The sequence below is a fragment of the Microtus oregoni genome, unplaced genomic scaffold, assembly GCF_018167655.1.
Source record: "Microtus oregoni isolate MIOR12 unplaced genomic scaffold, Mior012 000007F_ref0000211, whole genome shotgun sequence".
In the NCBI taxonomy this organism is placed as follows: Eukaryota; Metazoa; Chordata; class Mammalia; order Rodentia; family Cricetidae; genus Microtus; species Microtus oregoni.
This window is the reverse complement of record NW_024543066.1, coordinates 44,467,857-44,483,772: the sequence shown is the minus strand read 5'-3', so window position 1 is coordinate 44,483,772 and position 15,916 is coordinate 44,467,857. Positions and strand designations below refer to the sequence as shown.

Sequence of the window (15,916 nt, the reverse complement as noted above, 5' to 3'; positions counted from 1 at the left end):
TAAAATGGGTGTTGAACACAGATCTCACTGTTCTGAGGAGGACTCTTGGGCTGTGGGTAGTAATAAATGAGTTACTTTGGTAGCCGGGCTTAAGTGTGACAGTAGGTAATGGACCCCAGGATGCCTTCCATAGACGCTAACTAGGGCTTAGGGCAGTTACTTTCCTGTGTTGATTAGGGCCTGCTGTGTCCTGGGGAAAGCAACCTCTGCCTCCAGGGAACTCATATCTACGTGGGAACAAAGGCCAGGGCCATTACTGGTGAAAGGGAAGAGGTTTGGTAGGTCCCAGCTAAAAGGAAAGACCAAAACAGGTTTAAGACCCCGAGGGAACAGGGAAGAGCTCGTCTCCTACCCTCCCCCATGTACTCTTACTGGGAGCGGGAAATGGGAGGTTGCAGGGCAGGGGCCTGAGCTCAGGAAGGGGTGACACACTGAGAGGGTCTCTGGAGGAGCTTCTGGGAAATTGAGGAAGAGAGCACCCTAGGACAGGGGTGGGTGAAGTGGGTGGGGGCAGCTTTGAGTTGTAGTCCCAGGTAGGACCTGCCCTGGGAATCTGTCTTTGCGCCTCAGCCCCTCCCCCATGTCTCTTCTCCAGGTCCCAGTAGAACGACATGATGGTGGAATCTGCATCGGAGACAATCAGGTCGGCTCCGTCTGGACAGAACGGCGTGGGCAGCCTCTCTGGGCAGGCTGATGGCGGCAGTGGGACCGGGACTGCAGGCACGGCTCCTGCCGCAGGGAGGGACGGCTCCAGCAGGGACGCCACCAGCGGAGCTGACAGCAATGGCGAGATGAGCTCCACCGAGCTTCTGCACTTCCAACAGCAACAGGTAGGCTGACCTCCCAGAAGCCCTCCACCCAGGTGTTGCTGCTCTGTCCAGCCTAGCGCCCTGGCTTTTAGATAGTGAGAAGGGACAGCCTCCAGGGACTTCCCTGTGTGTCTGCTGTTCTGGTGGCTAGCCTGAACCTGGTACTGGGGGCTCAAGTTTATGAAGTTTGAAATAGTTCCAGCAAAGCCATAAGGACTGACAGCCGCCTGGGCTTTGAAAGTCTGTTTTGAGTGGGTGGATGTCTTGGCACGTGGCTGGAAAACTGGCTATATTAACAGGTTTGGGAGTGTGTGCTGTGCACACAGGGGTGTCTTCATTTGTACTGTGAACCAAGGCTGTGAAGAGGTTAAGTGGCCAAAGAATCTGGAAAGAGGCCCAAGAAGGGAGGGGAAAGGTACCTGCACACACATACACACACACACACACACACACACACACACACACACACACACGTATTTTTTTTTTCAAGACAGGGTTTTTCTGTGTAACTGTACTGGCTGTCTTGGAACTCACTTTGTAGACCAGGCCGGCCTTGAACTCACAGAGATCCACCTGTCTCTGCCTCCCAAGTGCTGGGATTAAAGGTTTATGCCACCACTACCCAGCTTATTTTTATATTTTTAATTATGGGTATGTCTGCATTCTGCACACAGTATGTGCTTGTGAGTTCAGGGGCCTGCAGAGGCTCCGAGTGTCAGATACTGTGTAACAGGAATTGTAGACAATTATGAACCACCTGATACCAGTGTTGGGAATCAAATTCAAGTCCTTCGCATGAACAGCAGATATTCCTAACTGCTGAGCCTTCTCTCCAGCCCAGGCTTGTATTTTATTTTAAAGGCTCACACTAGGAGCCTATAATCTCCACCCTGCAGGACAGGGCGCTAGGTGGAGAACCTCGTTAGATTATGAATGAGCAGACCCCCAGGGGTTGGGGTGGAGGGGATCCCTGGCCTTGGGAGTCATCTGGTTTGACTTTGCCTCTTCAACTGTTGCTGGTGGCCTGACCCTTAGGGCCTCAGCTGGGAAAGTAGAACAGGAGGACCTCCGGATGCTCCATACCATCCATCCGAGCCTTGCAGCCAGGACCTTTGCACCTTGCAGACTTTGCTGTCACCCAGGCTCCTCCCATAGACCACACAATGTCCTGGGGGTTGCTCCAGAAGCAGTTCACTGATGCTACAGGTGATCAGCCCCATCACACAGGGACCTGTCCTGAGTCTAAGCCAGCATCTTAGCAGCCACATGCCCCTGGCCACTAAAATACTGAGTTGTTAGGACCAGAAGCCGCCAGTGTGACACGCTTTACATTTGTTCAAGTAAGTGTGAACAAGTAGAGGAGTTAACAGTTTCTGCGTGTGTTATTGGCTTGTATGTGCTCCTGTCCTGTGTACAGGGGGCAGAGATGAATTTAGGGTACCTTCCGTAGTCACTCTCAGTCTTTGTGGGGTTTTTTTGTTTGGGTTTGTTTGTTTTGTTTTGAGACAGGGTCTCACTATTAGCAATGACTGGCCTGGAATGTGCTATGTAGATCAGGCTGGCCTGAAATACATAGAGATCTGCCCGCCTCTCTGTGCTGAGATTAAAGGAGGAAGCCACTATACCTGGCATCTTATTATATTGTGTGTGTGCGCGCGTGCGTGTGTGTGTGTGTGTAGTGGTCACATGCCACAGTATGTGTGTGGAGCTTTGGAGAACCATCATGTGGAACCCAGGGATCGAACTCAGATCCTCAGGGATATGATCCTTGTGAGTTGGTGGGCATTGTCATCACCCTTCTTAAGCAGAATCTCTGGGAAGAAAGAACCACTGAGTCTGTGCTTTCTGCTGGGACAGAATCCTGCTTTCTATCAAAATACAGCTAAAGACGGGCTCTTGCTGGGGACTTGATTCATAGTGCCGACATGGCTGCTCGAACATCTGTAATGCCAGTTTGGGGCTTCAGTTCCCTTTTCTGGCCTCTGTAGGCACCTGTATTCCTGTGCATATACACACAGACACACATACATATACATAATTAAAACTAAATCTTAAAAAAATAGACCCCTAGAAGTTTCCAAGGTCACACTGTTTTGGACCCTCTGCATCTCTTTGCAAAGAGAAAACCATGCAAAACTTCAAATGTGACATGAGGTTGGAGGAGCCGCCTAAACTGGAAACTTTAATAAAACAAAACCAAAAAACCTTGAGGCCAGCAAAATGACTCAGAGGCTTGCCACCAAAGTTGAGTTCGATTCCCTAGGACCCACAAGGTGGAAGAAAAGACCTGACTCCAGCAAGTTGTCTCCTGACCCCCACACACGCACTGTGGCTTGTGTACACACATACATATCCACAAACTAAGTAAATAAAATGTAATTTTCAAAAGGAAATTAGAAAGCTCTCCATGAGGCATAAACACAGGCCTCTGGGTAGCTGGGGAGATGTTTGGGCGGGAGAGGCAGAACCATCTGTACTGATCAAGTTTCTAGGCTCTGCCCCGTACACGGGCCGTGACGTGCCATCTCAATTCCGCGTTCCAGTTGTTCCCGTTTGTTTTGGGGACCATCCCAACGTCCTGGAAAACTCTGTATCTACTTCACAAGTAATCTGGGACAGGGATTTGCAGGCAGGCAAGGGGCCGTTTTATCCATTTGGGCTCACCACGGGAGAAGTGCCCAGGCCCAAGGAAAATATGTGAGACTTAAAAAAAAGGTCTCGTTGGCTTTAAACTTCAAAAATAACACTGCAAAATTAAAATTATAAAATTTTCAATTAAAGCAAAACATAGCCTGTGGGTCATTCTTCCACTTCCAGCAGATGACTTGAGGCTTTGGGGGAGAACATTCAGCAATTCTTGGGCCCCTCCCCCTGAAAACAGATGTTATTGTTGGCGGGGTAAACGAGATCAAGAAAGGGAGGTTGATCTGTTGATTCCATCTGCCTTTCAGCCATAAGCAGGACGTCTGCAGAAGACAGCTTTTGGATTCACTGTGTCATTAAATGTCATTAAATTGCCTCAGCATCCCTGGGGAGAGAGGCCATATCATTCCCACTTTGCAGATGAGGCCACCAGAGGCAGCACTGACAGCCTCCAGGCTGTCGTTCAGGGCTCAGCTCTCTCCTTGTTGGTCCCACTACAGCCACAATCGCCTGGGTGATGCAGGAGGAAGAAGAACTTCTCACACACAGTGGGTGCTAAGTACATGTGTGAATCTTGGTGAGTGAGAATACCTCCTGCCTGGCTAAAAGGGTCCCTTAAAACAGGAAAGGAAGGCAGGACCCAAGAGATGATGGCTCACCGGGTAAAAGCACTCGCTGAACTCAAACCCCAGTGGAAGAAGAAAACCGGTTGTTGGAAGTTGTCCACACACTTGCACTGGGGCACCTGGACACCTGCGCGCATGCGCGCGCACACACACATACACTCTAATAATAATAAATTAATTTTAAAAAATGGAGGGGAGTAAATTTAAAGCCATGTATAGTACAAGAAGCTGAGGCAGGAGGATCTCAAGTTTAGGAACAGTCTGGGCTACTTGGTGAGACCCTGAGTCAGACAGAGCCCTGGGGCTCTGGAGATGGTGGAGTCGGGAGAATGCTTGCTCTAAAGCATGGGAGCATGAGCTTGGAGCCTGAGCACCCACAGAACAGTGAATGCTCTGATATATAACACCTATAATCCCGGCCTAGTGTGTCGGGTAAGGGGGAGACAGGAGTCCCTGGAGCTGGCTGGCCAAACTATAATCCAAACTGTAAGGCCCGGGTTCAGTGAGAGACACTGTGTCTGAAAATATGATGGGGGTACTAGCCATATCATATACATGTCCGTAATTCTTGAAAAAGAGATAAATAAAAAATGTTAAAGTAATGTGGCAAAGCAATTAAGGGGAACATCCCAATGTCAACGTCTGTCTTCATCACATGCCTGCACAGGTGAGCACACACAACACACACACTCACACAAGCATCCCTGCTGAGCATGGTAGCACATGTCAGTACTTAGGTGGGATGGAGGCAGGACATGGAGAAATCCAAGGTCATCGTTAGGTATGTAGAGTTGGAGACTAGCCTATATGAATCCTGTGTCAAAAAAAAAAAAAAAGACTGTGAGGAAGACCCTAGGCGACCACTCCAGTGCCTGCTTCAGACAGAGGTTTGACTGAATGAGTCTGCAAATGACATTCTGTCCTTCTGCCCTCCAAGGGTCTCCCAGCCCCAATCCCTTTGTCTGTGAGTCCATGTCTCTTTGGTAAACAAGTCCTGGAAAGACAGTCCTGGCCTTTAGGAGTAATGAGTTGAGAGACAGCCAGACAGGGCGAGTCAGAAGTCAGGCGGTTGACAGGACTTTAGGCTGGAGCAAACAGCACTGAAGAGGGCAGTCATGTCACTTTGGAACAAGATCTGGTGCGCTGTTTCCATGCAACAGCAGGCTGGGACCTTGTTTAAACAGAGGTGAGGGGGCGACCCAGCTCAGCCGCCAGGCCAGTTCTGGCTGCACAGAGTCCTTGCTGACTGCTCCATTTCAGTCTTTCCCAGAGCTCCACTCTCTGCCAGGGGCCTCCGTGTCTTCTGCAGCCACGCTCTCTGGAGACTGTCCCATGAGGGTGGTGTGGGAGGGCCGCGAGGCTGTAGCTCAGTTGGTGGAGTGCTTTCCCTCACATGTGATGCCCTGGGTTCGAGCCCCGGCTCAGCATAAATTGGGTGTGAAGTCGCTCATGTGGTGTGAAGTCACTCCTGTGCCTCCTTCACCAGTACTTGAAAGGTGGGCACAGGAACCTTGGAAGTTCAAGGTCATCTTCTGCTACCACTGAGCTGGAGATCAGCCTGAGCAAGTTGAACCTTGTTCTGCCTCTGCTAATGAAAATGCTGTGGGGACCCACAAATTCCTGTCGGACTTGGGCTGTGGAAGGTGTGCCTCTGCCCTGGTTTTGGAAGGTCTTAGGGACTTCTGGTTTTGCTGGCAGACAACTGGACTTGGGGCCAGGAGGGCTGAACTAGCAGGGTGGGGGTAGGCAGAACCAATGGCCACTGAGCTGAAAGGCGTCCTGGGCCCCCAGAGCCAGCATTCCCATTGTCCTTGGGTTGCAGGGGTGACAGGTCAGAGAGGGTCACCAGAGGGTTGCCTAGTGTCTGGGAACTCCCACTGCAGTTGCCGTGGCAACCGGGCCAAATCCCACCCCGTCCACATCCTGTGAGGAGTTTCAAAAGGGTTGGGGGGCTCAGCCTCGTAATGGGCTTTTAACTCACCCCCTCCTAAGAGATGGGGGTTGAGTCAGGGAGCTAGGGGGAGGGGAGGAGAAGAATGGAAAGAGGCTTTCCTCCGTCTGGCCCTCCTCTGCCAGCTCCTTAGGAGAACTGGGTGGAAAGGGAGCTTCCAGAGGGGATCAGCCCCACCCCGCCGCCCACAGGCTGCCAACAGTTAGTTGTCTGAAGCCTTTCTGCTGGTCAGTACTGCAGCCTCACGCCCTGGATTCCTGTGTCAGCTCTGGTCCTATAACCAAGTTCTCTTTGTCCATCTGGAGAGGGAGTCCCTCCTCAGAGGAGCTGGGGTGTGCAGAGAAAAACCACCCAGGCAGATGAGAAGCGGGGGGGGGGGGCTGGAGGGGTTGGGGGTCATGGCTGGAGGAAGGGGCCCAGTGCCTGGGGGAAGGCTCCTGACTGTTCCTCCTCTCCACAGCAGAGCGTTTTAGTCCCCACTGAGGTGGAGATGGGGGAAGGGTTTAGGGTGAGGGTTGTAGTGAAGAGGGTTGTATGTATTCCAGTCACCCGTGGGCTACCGTGGAACCTGACGTGTGAGCTGGTGTTGCTCTGAGATGCCCTAGTAGGATCCCTGGGGGATGTATCTGCCAGTTTCTGGTCTAAGTCCAGCACCCTGTAGAAGTGGCTGGGGCCAGGCAGTGTGAAGTAGACCCACTTCTGGAGAGTTCTACAGTGAGGACAGAAGACCTGGCTAGGAACATGCTGTCCACTTCTTCACTTTCGCTCCTTGTCAGTGCTTGGGTGCCATCCCTTCAGACCAGAACCATGCCAAACTGGCTCTGGATGTCCCTCAGGCCAAGCTGCTGAGAAGGCACCTGCAAGGGGAAGCCACAGGAGCCTTCCGAGGATAGAGTCCCTTCTATGCCACTGGCCCGTGGCTGTCCGCACCTGCCGAGGCCAACCTCTCATGAAGCGAGAACCTTCTGTAGAGTTGGCGGCAAGGGCCCTGAATCTGCGAACGTCCTGGGGATGTCTCCCACCTGGGAGGGCCTGTCTGTGTCTGTGCTTCGCTGGTTTTCATTTTAATGGTTCTAATTTGAGAATGTGCCGATGTCATTTTTACGAGGTTGGTGTAAAAAAAATTTACAGCCTTTTCCAAAAAGCTTTCTTTAAAAAAAAAAAAAAAAGATCCAAGGGAAGAAACGTAGAATCACTTTGGGGGTTTTATAGTCTCCCCCACCGCACGCCCCCCCCCCCCCCGCGTATAATTTCATCTTTACATCTCCTCACTGGAGGACAGAGCCTTACTGGTCAAGAACCTGTGTCCCCCTAGGTTAGTTCTGTCTCTGGTGGCAGCCTCTGACCCCTTCTCCCTGCCGTTCCCTCCTTGGGTCTGTCCAAAAGGAGTTTTGTGGGCTGCATGAGCTTTTAAGGAACTCAATGAGGTGAGCTTCATTTGAAGTGTCAGGTGCTCTGGTGTGTGCCTATATTAAAAGTACTTGAGCCACTGAGGCAGGAAAGTCATGGGCTCAAGGCTAGCCCACAGACAGCAAGGCTTTGTCCAAAAAAAAAAAAAAAAAAAAGATGGGGCTAGAGATGGCTCAGTGCCTTAAGAGCACTGACTGCTCTCCTAGAGGACCAGGGCTAGATTCCCAGAACCCATATGGTGACTCACAACCGTCTGTAATCTGATGCCCTCTTCTGGCCTCTGTGACACCAGAGGCACGGATGTGTTACAGGCAAAACCAAACAAACAAGACCATACACATTAAAAAAAAAAAAAATTTAAAAAAAACAAACAGATTAGGGCCATGACTCAGTAAAGTACTTGGCATACTCTCATTATTAAGACCTGAGTTCTGGTCCCTGGTGCTCATTTCAAAAGTCTGGCATCTCAGTGCTGGAAAGGCAGAGACGGGCAGGTTGTTAACCAGCCAGCTTAGCCAAATCGGCAAACTCGGGAGAAACCCTGTCTCATAAAATAAAGGGAGAACTATTGAGGACAATGCCAGCATTGATTGCTGGTCTCCACATACAGGTGTGTGTGTGTGCGCATGTGTGCATGCACGCATAGGCATACAGAGGAAGCAAAAAACAAAAACCACCCTGCCCTTATTTAATGGGGTCGCTCCATGTCTCTAGAATTCAGCCTCAGCCTGCTTCCCGGTTGGGAGGGGGCGTATGGGGTGTATGTTCAGAGAGAAGAGGTCTTGCTATGTAGCCTAGGCTGGTCTCAAACTCCAGATCCTTCTACCTCTGCTTCCAGATGTTGAAATTAAAAGCACATGCCACCTGGCTGGCCTGGGTATAGTTTATGGCACTCCTCATGTTTTGCTTTTTCTACCTCAGGACCTTTGCACTATCTGCTTTTCAGCCTTGAATACTCCCTGCTTCTGCGGTGAGGTGTCTCTTGGCCATGTTTTTTTTTTTTATTTTGAAATTTTTTATTGACTATAAATTTTTTTTAATTTATTTATTTATTAAGGATTTCTGCCTCCTCCCGCCACCGCCTCCCATTTCCCTCCCCCTCCCCCGATCAAGTCCCCCTCCCTCATCAGCTCGAAGAGCAATCAGGGTTCCCTGACCTGTGGGAAGTCCAAGGACCGCCCACCTCCATCCAGGTTTAGTAAGGTGAGCATCCAAACTGCCTAGGCTCCCCCAAAGCCAGTACATGCAGTAGGATCAAAAACCCATTGCCATTGTTCTTGAGTTCTCAGTAGTCCTCATTGTCTGCTATGTTCAGCAAGTCCGGTTTTATCCAATGCTTTTTCAGACCCAGGCCAGCTGGCCTTGGTGAGTTCCCGATAGAACATCCCCTTGTCTCAGTGTGTGGGTGTACCCCTGGCAGTCCTGAGTTCCTTGCTTGTGCTCTCTCTCCTTCTGCTCCTGATTTGGACATGGCCATGTTTTATGTAGCTCGCTGTCCTCAGCATAAGTCTTCGCTGTGTTCGGGTTTTGTCTGGTGGTCATGTCAGCCCACTAAACCAGGGAGCTCTGGCAGTTAAGAGTTCTTCCTTGAACTTGACCATGGCTCCTGGGATTGTCCTGGGCCTGAAACTGGCAGCCTTTCCTAAGATTGCTTCTCAGATTTGAGACTCAGGGAAGAGATAGCAGTCCTGGACCCCTTGTGGTCCCCCTTCTCCCCCAGCCTGCCCCCAGCACATTAGTGATAAACACAGGACCAATAGGTGCCTCGGGGGTTGGAGGAACTTGCCCTGTGAGCTCAGTGACTGAGTTGACCCCTGAAGCTCACATAAATATCACCAAATATGGACAGGGCTGAGTTCCAGTTTTGCCAAAAAGTTTCCAGGAACAGAGAAGAAAGTGTGGATTTCCAGAGTTAGACCAGCAAGTTTAGGGTTGACTACGTGTGAACACAGTTCCCTGGTGTGAAGTCTCTCTCCCATCACCCTCCTGGTTCTCGGAGTCTGCCCCCATTACCCTGCCGGCTCTTGCTCCTTTTTCCTGCAGAAAGGTCTGGTGGGCTTTAGTTCTGCTTGTGCTGCTGTGTCTCTGGGTAAGCCCTAGGCCCCTTTCTGGATCTCCATGTTCTTCTCCTCCTTCATCTATTTAGTTTTATTTTATATGTGTTGGTGTTTTGCCTGCATGTGTGTCTGGGTCTGAGCTGGTACCCTGGGCCCTGTTTCCTTGTCTATAAGGTGAACATAGTTACGCCCGCCCTGTAGCTTAGTGTAGGGACGCTCCTGGATAGCCCCTGGCCCCGTGGACCTCTTGGCCATCCTGACACTGCAGAAGCGCCTTCACAGGTTAACACCTTTGAACTTGGGGTCACCCTCTGCCAGCCTCCCATACTTAGCCTGGAATGAGATGGACTTTGTGTGCAGGGATTATGCCTACTGTGTGTTGGGGGTGGGAAGCTCACAGCTGAATTTGACATCCATGCACTTAAGGGGTTCCTGGCCCAGAGTAAAGTGGTTGCTGTGCCAACCCTGCCCTCCTGAGTTCAGTCCCCAGAACCCATGTGAGGGTGAAAGGGGAAAATGGACTCCTCAAAGTCATCCTCTGTTATCCCTACATAGGCACCTGTGTGTGCCTGTGCGCGCACGCGCGCACACACACACACACACACACACACACTGGGTGGCTCCAGTTTGGGCAGCATCACTGAAGGAGGTGAGCTGGGCTATGAGGTCAGGGCCTGTTGTTTTTATGTCTCAGAGGCTATGGGTCCAGTGGTTTCTTTGACCCTCAGTGGCAGGGACAGAAGACATTGGCCCTTGTGGTGCTTTACACTGACGGATGAAGCTCAAATGAAGTTTTGTTGGGCAAACGTTGTAGAAGGAACAGCGGGCTGTGTTCCTGCCGCCCGGCTCCCAGCCACCTGGCTAGCTTATGCCCCAAAATAACAACACACAAATTGTATTCTTTTAAACACTGCCTGGCCCATTAGTTCCAGCCTCTTATTGGCTAACTCTCACATCTTGATTAACCCATTTCTATTAATATGTGTAGCACCACAAAGTGGTGGCTTACTGGAAAGATTCTAACCACTGTCTGTCTTGGGTAGGAGAAGCATGGTGACTGACTCACTTCCCTTCTTCCCAGAATTCTGTTCTGTCTACTCCACCCACCTATGTTCTGACCTATCAGGCCAAGCAGTTTCTTTATTAATTAACCAATGAAAGCAACACATAGAAAGAAGACCCACCTACATCAAAAACGTCTACATGAAGACAGCTTAGCTTGGGGGACGCCCGAGGCTCCCAGGTGATGCACCATCCTCAGCCAGGTGCTTGAACAGCAGTTATTGCCCACTGAGTGCCATGTGACCTGCCATGGCCATTTGAGGAGGGAGCTTAGACCACGGTCCTGGAGTTTATCCACACTCATCATTTGGCACCTACTGCGTACTCGTTAGGTGATACTGCCTTCCAGATGGGTCAAGGCTTGCTCTAGGCAAGTATGAGAAAGGAACTTGCTTTGTCCCCGTAGGCTTCCCATCCCTCCAGGGCATTGGTAGGCTTCCCAGCCCTCCAGGCCAGGACCCTGTGGGAAGAAGGGAGGAGGCAGTGAATGAGTGAGGTGCTGGAGAGCAGGTGCACAGCTTCAGGGCCCCGCAGCCAGTCTCCAGCCCTTCTTGTTGCTTCCCCAGCACGGTCCAGCTTTCTACTGACCTGGGAATTATTTCAAGTCCTCCTGCCCCTGCCACAGTCACCTCAGGTGCGCTGCCACACTGTATAGGAGCACCTCCTCCTCTTCCTCGTCTGCTTGATGAACAGACCCTTCAGGACTCCAGGTTTCTGGTGCCCCCATGCCACCTTCTCTGGGAGGCCTGCTCAGAGCCCCACAGCAGTGGAGGGCCTTCTATGGGCCGAGGGTGGTTTTGATAATCCAGTTCCCTGCTTCCTGCGCAGGCTCTTTAGAGAACTCCTGCTCCCAGCAGTTGAACACCTGGGGCCAGGACACCTACCACCTAGCATGACTTAGCACACAGTAGGCATTTTGTACATGATAACGAAGGTGGGAGAGGCGGGGAGGAAGAGAAGAAACAGACAGCCCTTGGGGGACAGGGAGGGGTGAACAACCTCACCTAACTCAGCTGGCCTAAGGGTGAGCTCCCCACGGCAGGGTGGAGGTGGGGAGCGGAGGGTCTGTTGCTTTCAGGAATGAGATTGTAGGACCCTGTCATACCACCACCACCACCCACCCACCCCCACGCACCCCTGTAAATCTTGTAATTTCCTGCTCCAGGGAACCACAAAGTAGGAGAGTTGGTGAGGAGTGATTTCAACTCTCCTGGCTGCTCTGCAGCCCCAGAGACTAGGCCAGGCTCTCTCCCCAGCTGCTGCCGAACTTCCTCTGCTGTTGTTCCGCCCACATGGGGGGGTTGTCCCCCATCCCCTGACTAATGTCTCTTTTGAATCATCTGTGCTGGTCAGCTCTGGGGTCAGCCTCCACCCCTTCCCGCCTAGTCCCCTCCTCCCGCCACTTTTCCATGGTGTTCCTTTAGAGGACAAGAAGCATTCTATATGTCTAGACCTGGCGGCCAGTAAGAGCTGGGCAACGAAGGCCAGAATGTCTTCCTAAGGTCCCTTGGCCACCTCCTTGCCATCCTCTCCTTTCTAGAGTTTCTGAAATTCTCTTGGTCCGGGAAGGTCCAGTTTCTGCTTCCTAAAGAAAACCTTCGGAGAGGCAGGACCCTGATTATGCCTAGAGGTGTGGGGCATCCGAAAGGAGGAGCGGATAGGGAACAGGGCTGCCAAGGAGCACACGTTCCCATAGATACACCAGGGAGTATTTAGACAATGTCCTAAGGTAAACTAGACTGAAGCCCCAGGAAGCTGTGCCAGTCAACACTGTGAAGGGCCGTGCAGGTGGACTGTATAGATATAGTCACACTGGGTACACAGTGGGCGCTCAGAGGGTGTTTGCCAAGCTCTGAGTGTCCACCACACATCCACGGTACTGCTGCGGCCTAAGGATGTGTAGAGGCCCCGGGCTTGGCCTGAGCGTTGGGAAGAGGAGGCAGGGGAACGGAGAGATGCTGGGGTAGGGGAATGGAATCCCCGTGAGAAAGAAACAGGTGTGGGTGCCAGTGTACGAGCCAGCTCCAAGTTGGGTACCTTCATCTAACAAGTGTGGGCCGCTGGGAGTGGGTAAGGAGCTAGCCACCTGGGAATTATCGAGAAGAAAAGGGTATACGCTTCCTGAATGCCAACGAGGTGCCAGCGTTGGTCTTTTAATCCCTCCTCCTGATTCTGAAGTGGGTAGTGTCCCAGTTTTACCACTGAGAGGGGGAATGACTTACCCAACGTCACAGCCAGGCAGCTACAGGGCTGAGATTGCAGCCCACATCTGCCTGGTGTCAAAGCCTGGCCTCCAGGGCCTGAATACATCTGCTCTGGCTCTCTAGGAGGCCTTTGAGGAACCTGGAACTGACTGGACAGGTCCCCCACTGTCACCACCTCCATCCACCTCCAGGTCTTAGGGACAGATCTTGGCTGGACCCCAGAGGAGCTGTTGACGCTTCAGACTTTTCACCACCCACGTATAGTAATTGCTGCACTCCCCATCCCATTCCTAGGATCCCCTTTGCCCAGTCTTTTGTCACTGTGGCCACGAAGCTAGGCACTCATGTGGTGACTCTGATCATTTAGACACTGCTTCAAATCTGATTGGTTTCCTCAGGACTACTGAGCCTCCCTCCCCCCCACCACAACCACACTGTGTGCCCTAGTAGCTTCATGGCAGTGCCAGTCCTGTAGGTAGTTCTTGGTTGACACCCACCTCCTCCCTTCCTTAAACCTCAGAAGCAAGCCTCCTGGGCTGGTCAGTTGATCTTGAGGCCAAGTTACTGATTTAACCTCCTAGAAGCTTCACTGCCTCACCTAGAAAGAAGGCTGATGAGCCCTAACTCAGTTTTTAAAAGGAAGATCAAGAGCTTGGCCTCTAGCCCTGAGTGATGACCAAGGATCTCTTAAGTTCAAGGTCAGCCTGGTGTTGAGCGTGTTGAGTTCCAGGGCAGCCTGGTCTTGAGCATGCTGAGTTCTGAGTTCCAGGGCAGCCATGGGCTGCCTCAAAAACAAACAAGCAAACAAATCATTGCTGCACCAGGCACGGGGATGCTCAGTAAAAAGCACCTACTTATTCTGCCCTGAGTTCACCCTCCTGCACTTTCACCTGGAGTCCTTTTGACCCTTGACCCTTTCATCTGCTGTCCCAGCTAAAAACCACTCTGATCCCTGGTGAGCCCTGGCCGTCTGCACTGATCCTGCCGTGACCTCAGTGACTCCGTCCTTTCCCCCAGCCCATATGAGCCTTTCTGCCCGGCCTCCCCACCCCCTTCCGTGTAGTGACCTCAGTGACGCCGTCCTTTCCCCCAGCCCATAGGAGCCTTTCTGCCCGGCCTCCCCACCCCCTTCCGTGTACTCATCCCCGCTCCCAGCCACTTCTGAGGGCATCGCTGGGGCCTCACACTGACTCAGCCCCTGTCTTACAGGCTCTCCAGGTGGCCCGGCAGTTCCTGTTGCAGCAAGTCTCCAGCCTGAACTCCCCGGGGAACAATGACAGCAAACAGTCGGCCTCTGCAGTGCAGGTGAGAGGGTGCACCCACTCATACGAGGCAGGGTTGGGGTAGAGGTCAGGGGCTTGGGGGTATGCTTGGCCCAGGGAGCAGTCAGAGACCCCTCAGACCCATACCTAGCCCCCACGTTCCTGAAAGAAGTACTGTCACTCACTGTAGGGTGGGGCCCAGGCACCAACACCTCCCCTGTCTCCACCTGATCGGCCAGGTCTGAGTCTGCCTAGCTTCTTTGTCTGCACCTCTCTCTGGACCTGACTCACTGGGGTTCCTCCCCACGTGCTTCCCGGTCCCTAAACTGGGTCTTGGCTCCTCCTAGACTTCTCAGTTGAAGAATCACTAAGCCTCCCCTCCCCCTTATCTCTCCCAGTCTCTCCGTTTCCTGTCTCTTGCCATCCCTGTCTCTTCTGTTTTCTTTTGCACAATCTGCCCTTTTTTCCCTTGTCCCCTCCCCCCCCAGCCTGTCGGCCCATCTGGCTGGCTGGAGGGGGAGGGGAGCAGGAGGCGGTGGGGAAGCCTGGCCTTCTGTTTACCCTTTTGTGTCACAGAGAACTTGGGAGAATTGCAGTCTGGGTCCCCGTGGGTCACTACTCTGGCCAGCCGCTTCCTCCCTGCCACCGGAGCCCCCTCCCTGCTGTGGCAGGGAGGGAGGCTGGGACGGAGGATAGAGGATAGGATTAAGCCAGGCTCTGAAAGGAAGTTTGAGGGGAATGGTGTGAACCCTGTGGAGCTGTCTCTGAGCCCCTGTGCCCGAGGGAACCCAGAGGAGCAGGGACATGAGACAGGCTCAGGGTGCTTGCAGGACCCAGGACCCCAGCCAGTGGTCCTGGAGAGGTTCTGTACTTACAGACAAGTTATTCATGCTTTTTTTTTTTTTAAGCATATGTTTGGAAAGTGCTTTTAAAAAGTTCAGGGTGCTAGACAGCTGTGCAGCCATGACCATCAGTGGCCTCAGAGCAATCTAAGCAACCTGAGAGTTCTCCCAAGTGGGGAACTGGCTAAGGGTTGTGGCTGGGATGGGGGAGGACAAAGTCTGGAAAGGCAGCAGGGGAGGGAGGGAGGGAGGGAGGGAGGGAAGGAGGGAGATCTCAAGGGGAGACAGTTCTCGCTGAGGGTGAGGGACCTCCTCATGGATGGTCTCCAGGTCTGTATCTGCCCTCCCCTTGCTGACCTGGCCTGGCACCTCCTTGTAAACAGGGGGTGAGAGCTGTGGGGCAGGAAGCCCCCCCTCCACACACATACAAATGGAAAACTCCAGGTGAACTCCAACCCCAGCAGGGCAGGAGGAGTTGGGTGGCCTTGGAAGAGAAGCAGCATTAGGGGACTTTCCAGTGGGTGCTGGGATGGTTATCTCAAGGTCACTTCCTTAGGCACCTTCCCCTGCCAAAGAGAGCTGCCTCGGGCTCCAGCAGAGAAAAGGTGGCCCCCTCTTTGCTTCCTCGCTGCCCGGGGTCAGCTTCCTCACCCGCTCAGCAGCTATCAAGTCCTTCTTTTTGTTCATGTCTGTGCACGTGTGCTCGTGCTTGTGTGCACATTTGTGTATGTGCTTGTGGAGGCCAGAGGATAACCTCACATGTCATCCCCAAGATAGCTTCAGAATTATCACCACCTCCTCAGAGACAGTCTCAGTGGCCTGGAGCTGAGCAGTTAGGTTACACTGGCTGGTCCCAGGAGTGGGTTTGGAAGATCAAACTCCAGGTCTTCTCAAGCCCGCCCCCTACCAGCCGGGATTCAGAGTGCTTATCCAAGGCTGGCCCTGTACAAGTATCCGGCACTCTGTCCTCACGCCCATGGGACATCTGCTATTATTAATCCATTTGCGAATGAGGAAGCCAAGGCTGAGACAGAGTATCTAGCTAACTAG

General features: G+C 52.5%; 1 protein-coding gene across 2 annotated transcripts in view; it reads left to right on the top strand.

Annotated features, from left to right (window-relative positions):
- The window catches only part of Foxp4 (forkhead box P4), a 54,571-nt gene that overhangs the window by 19,383 nt on the left and 19,272 nt on the right, over nt 1-15,916 (top strand). For both annotated transcript variants that reach the window (XM_041655762.1, XM_041655761.1), the window contains exons 2-3: nt 596-830; nt 13,972-14,067. In XM_041655762.1, the coding sequence (XP_041511696.1) occupies nt 612-830; nt 13,972-14,067 (315 nt within the window). In that variant the 5' untranslated portion in view covers nt 596-611. The remainder of the gene's footprint in view (nt 1-595; nt 831-13,971; nt 14,068-15,916) is intronic.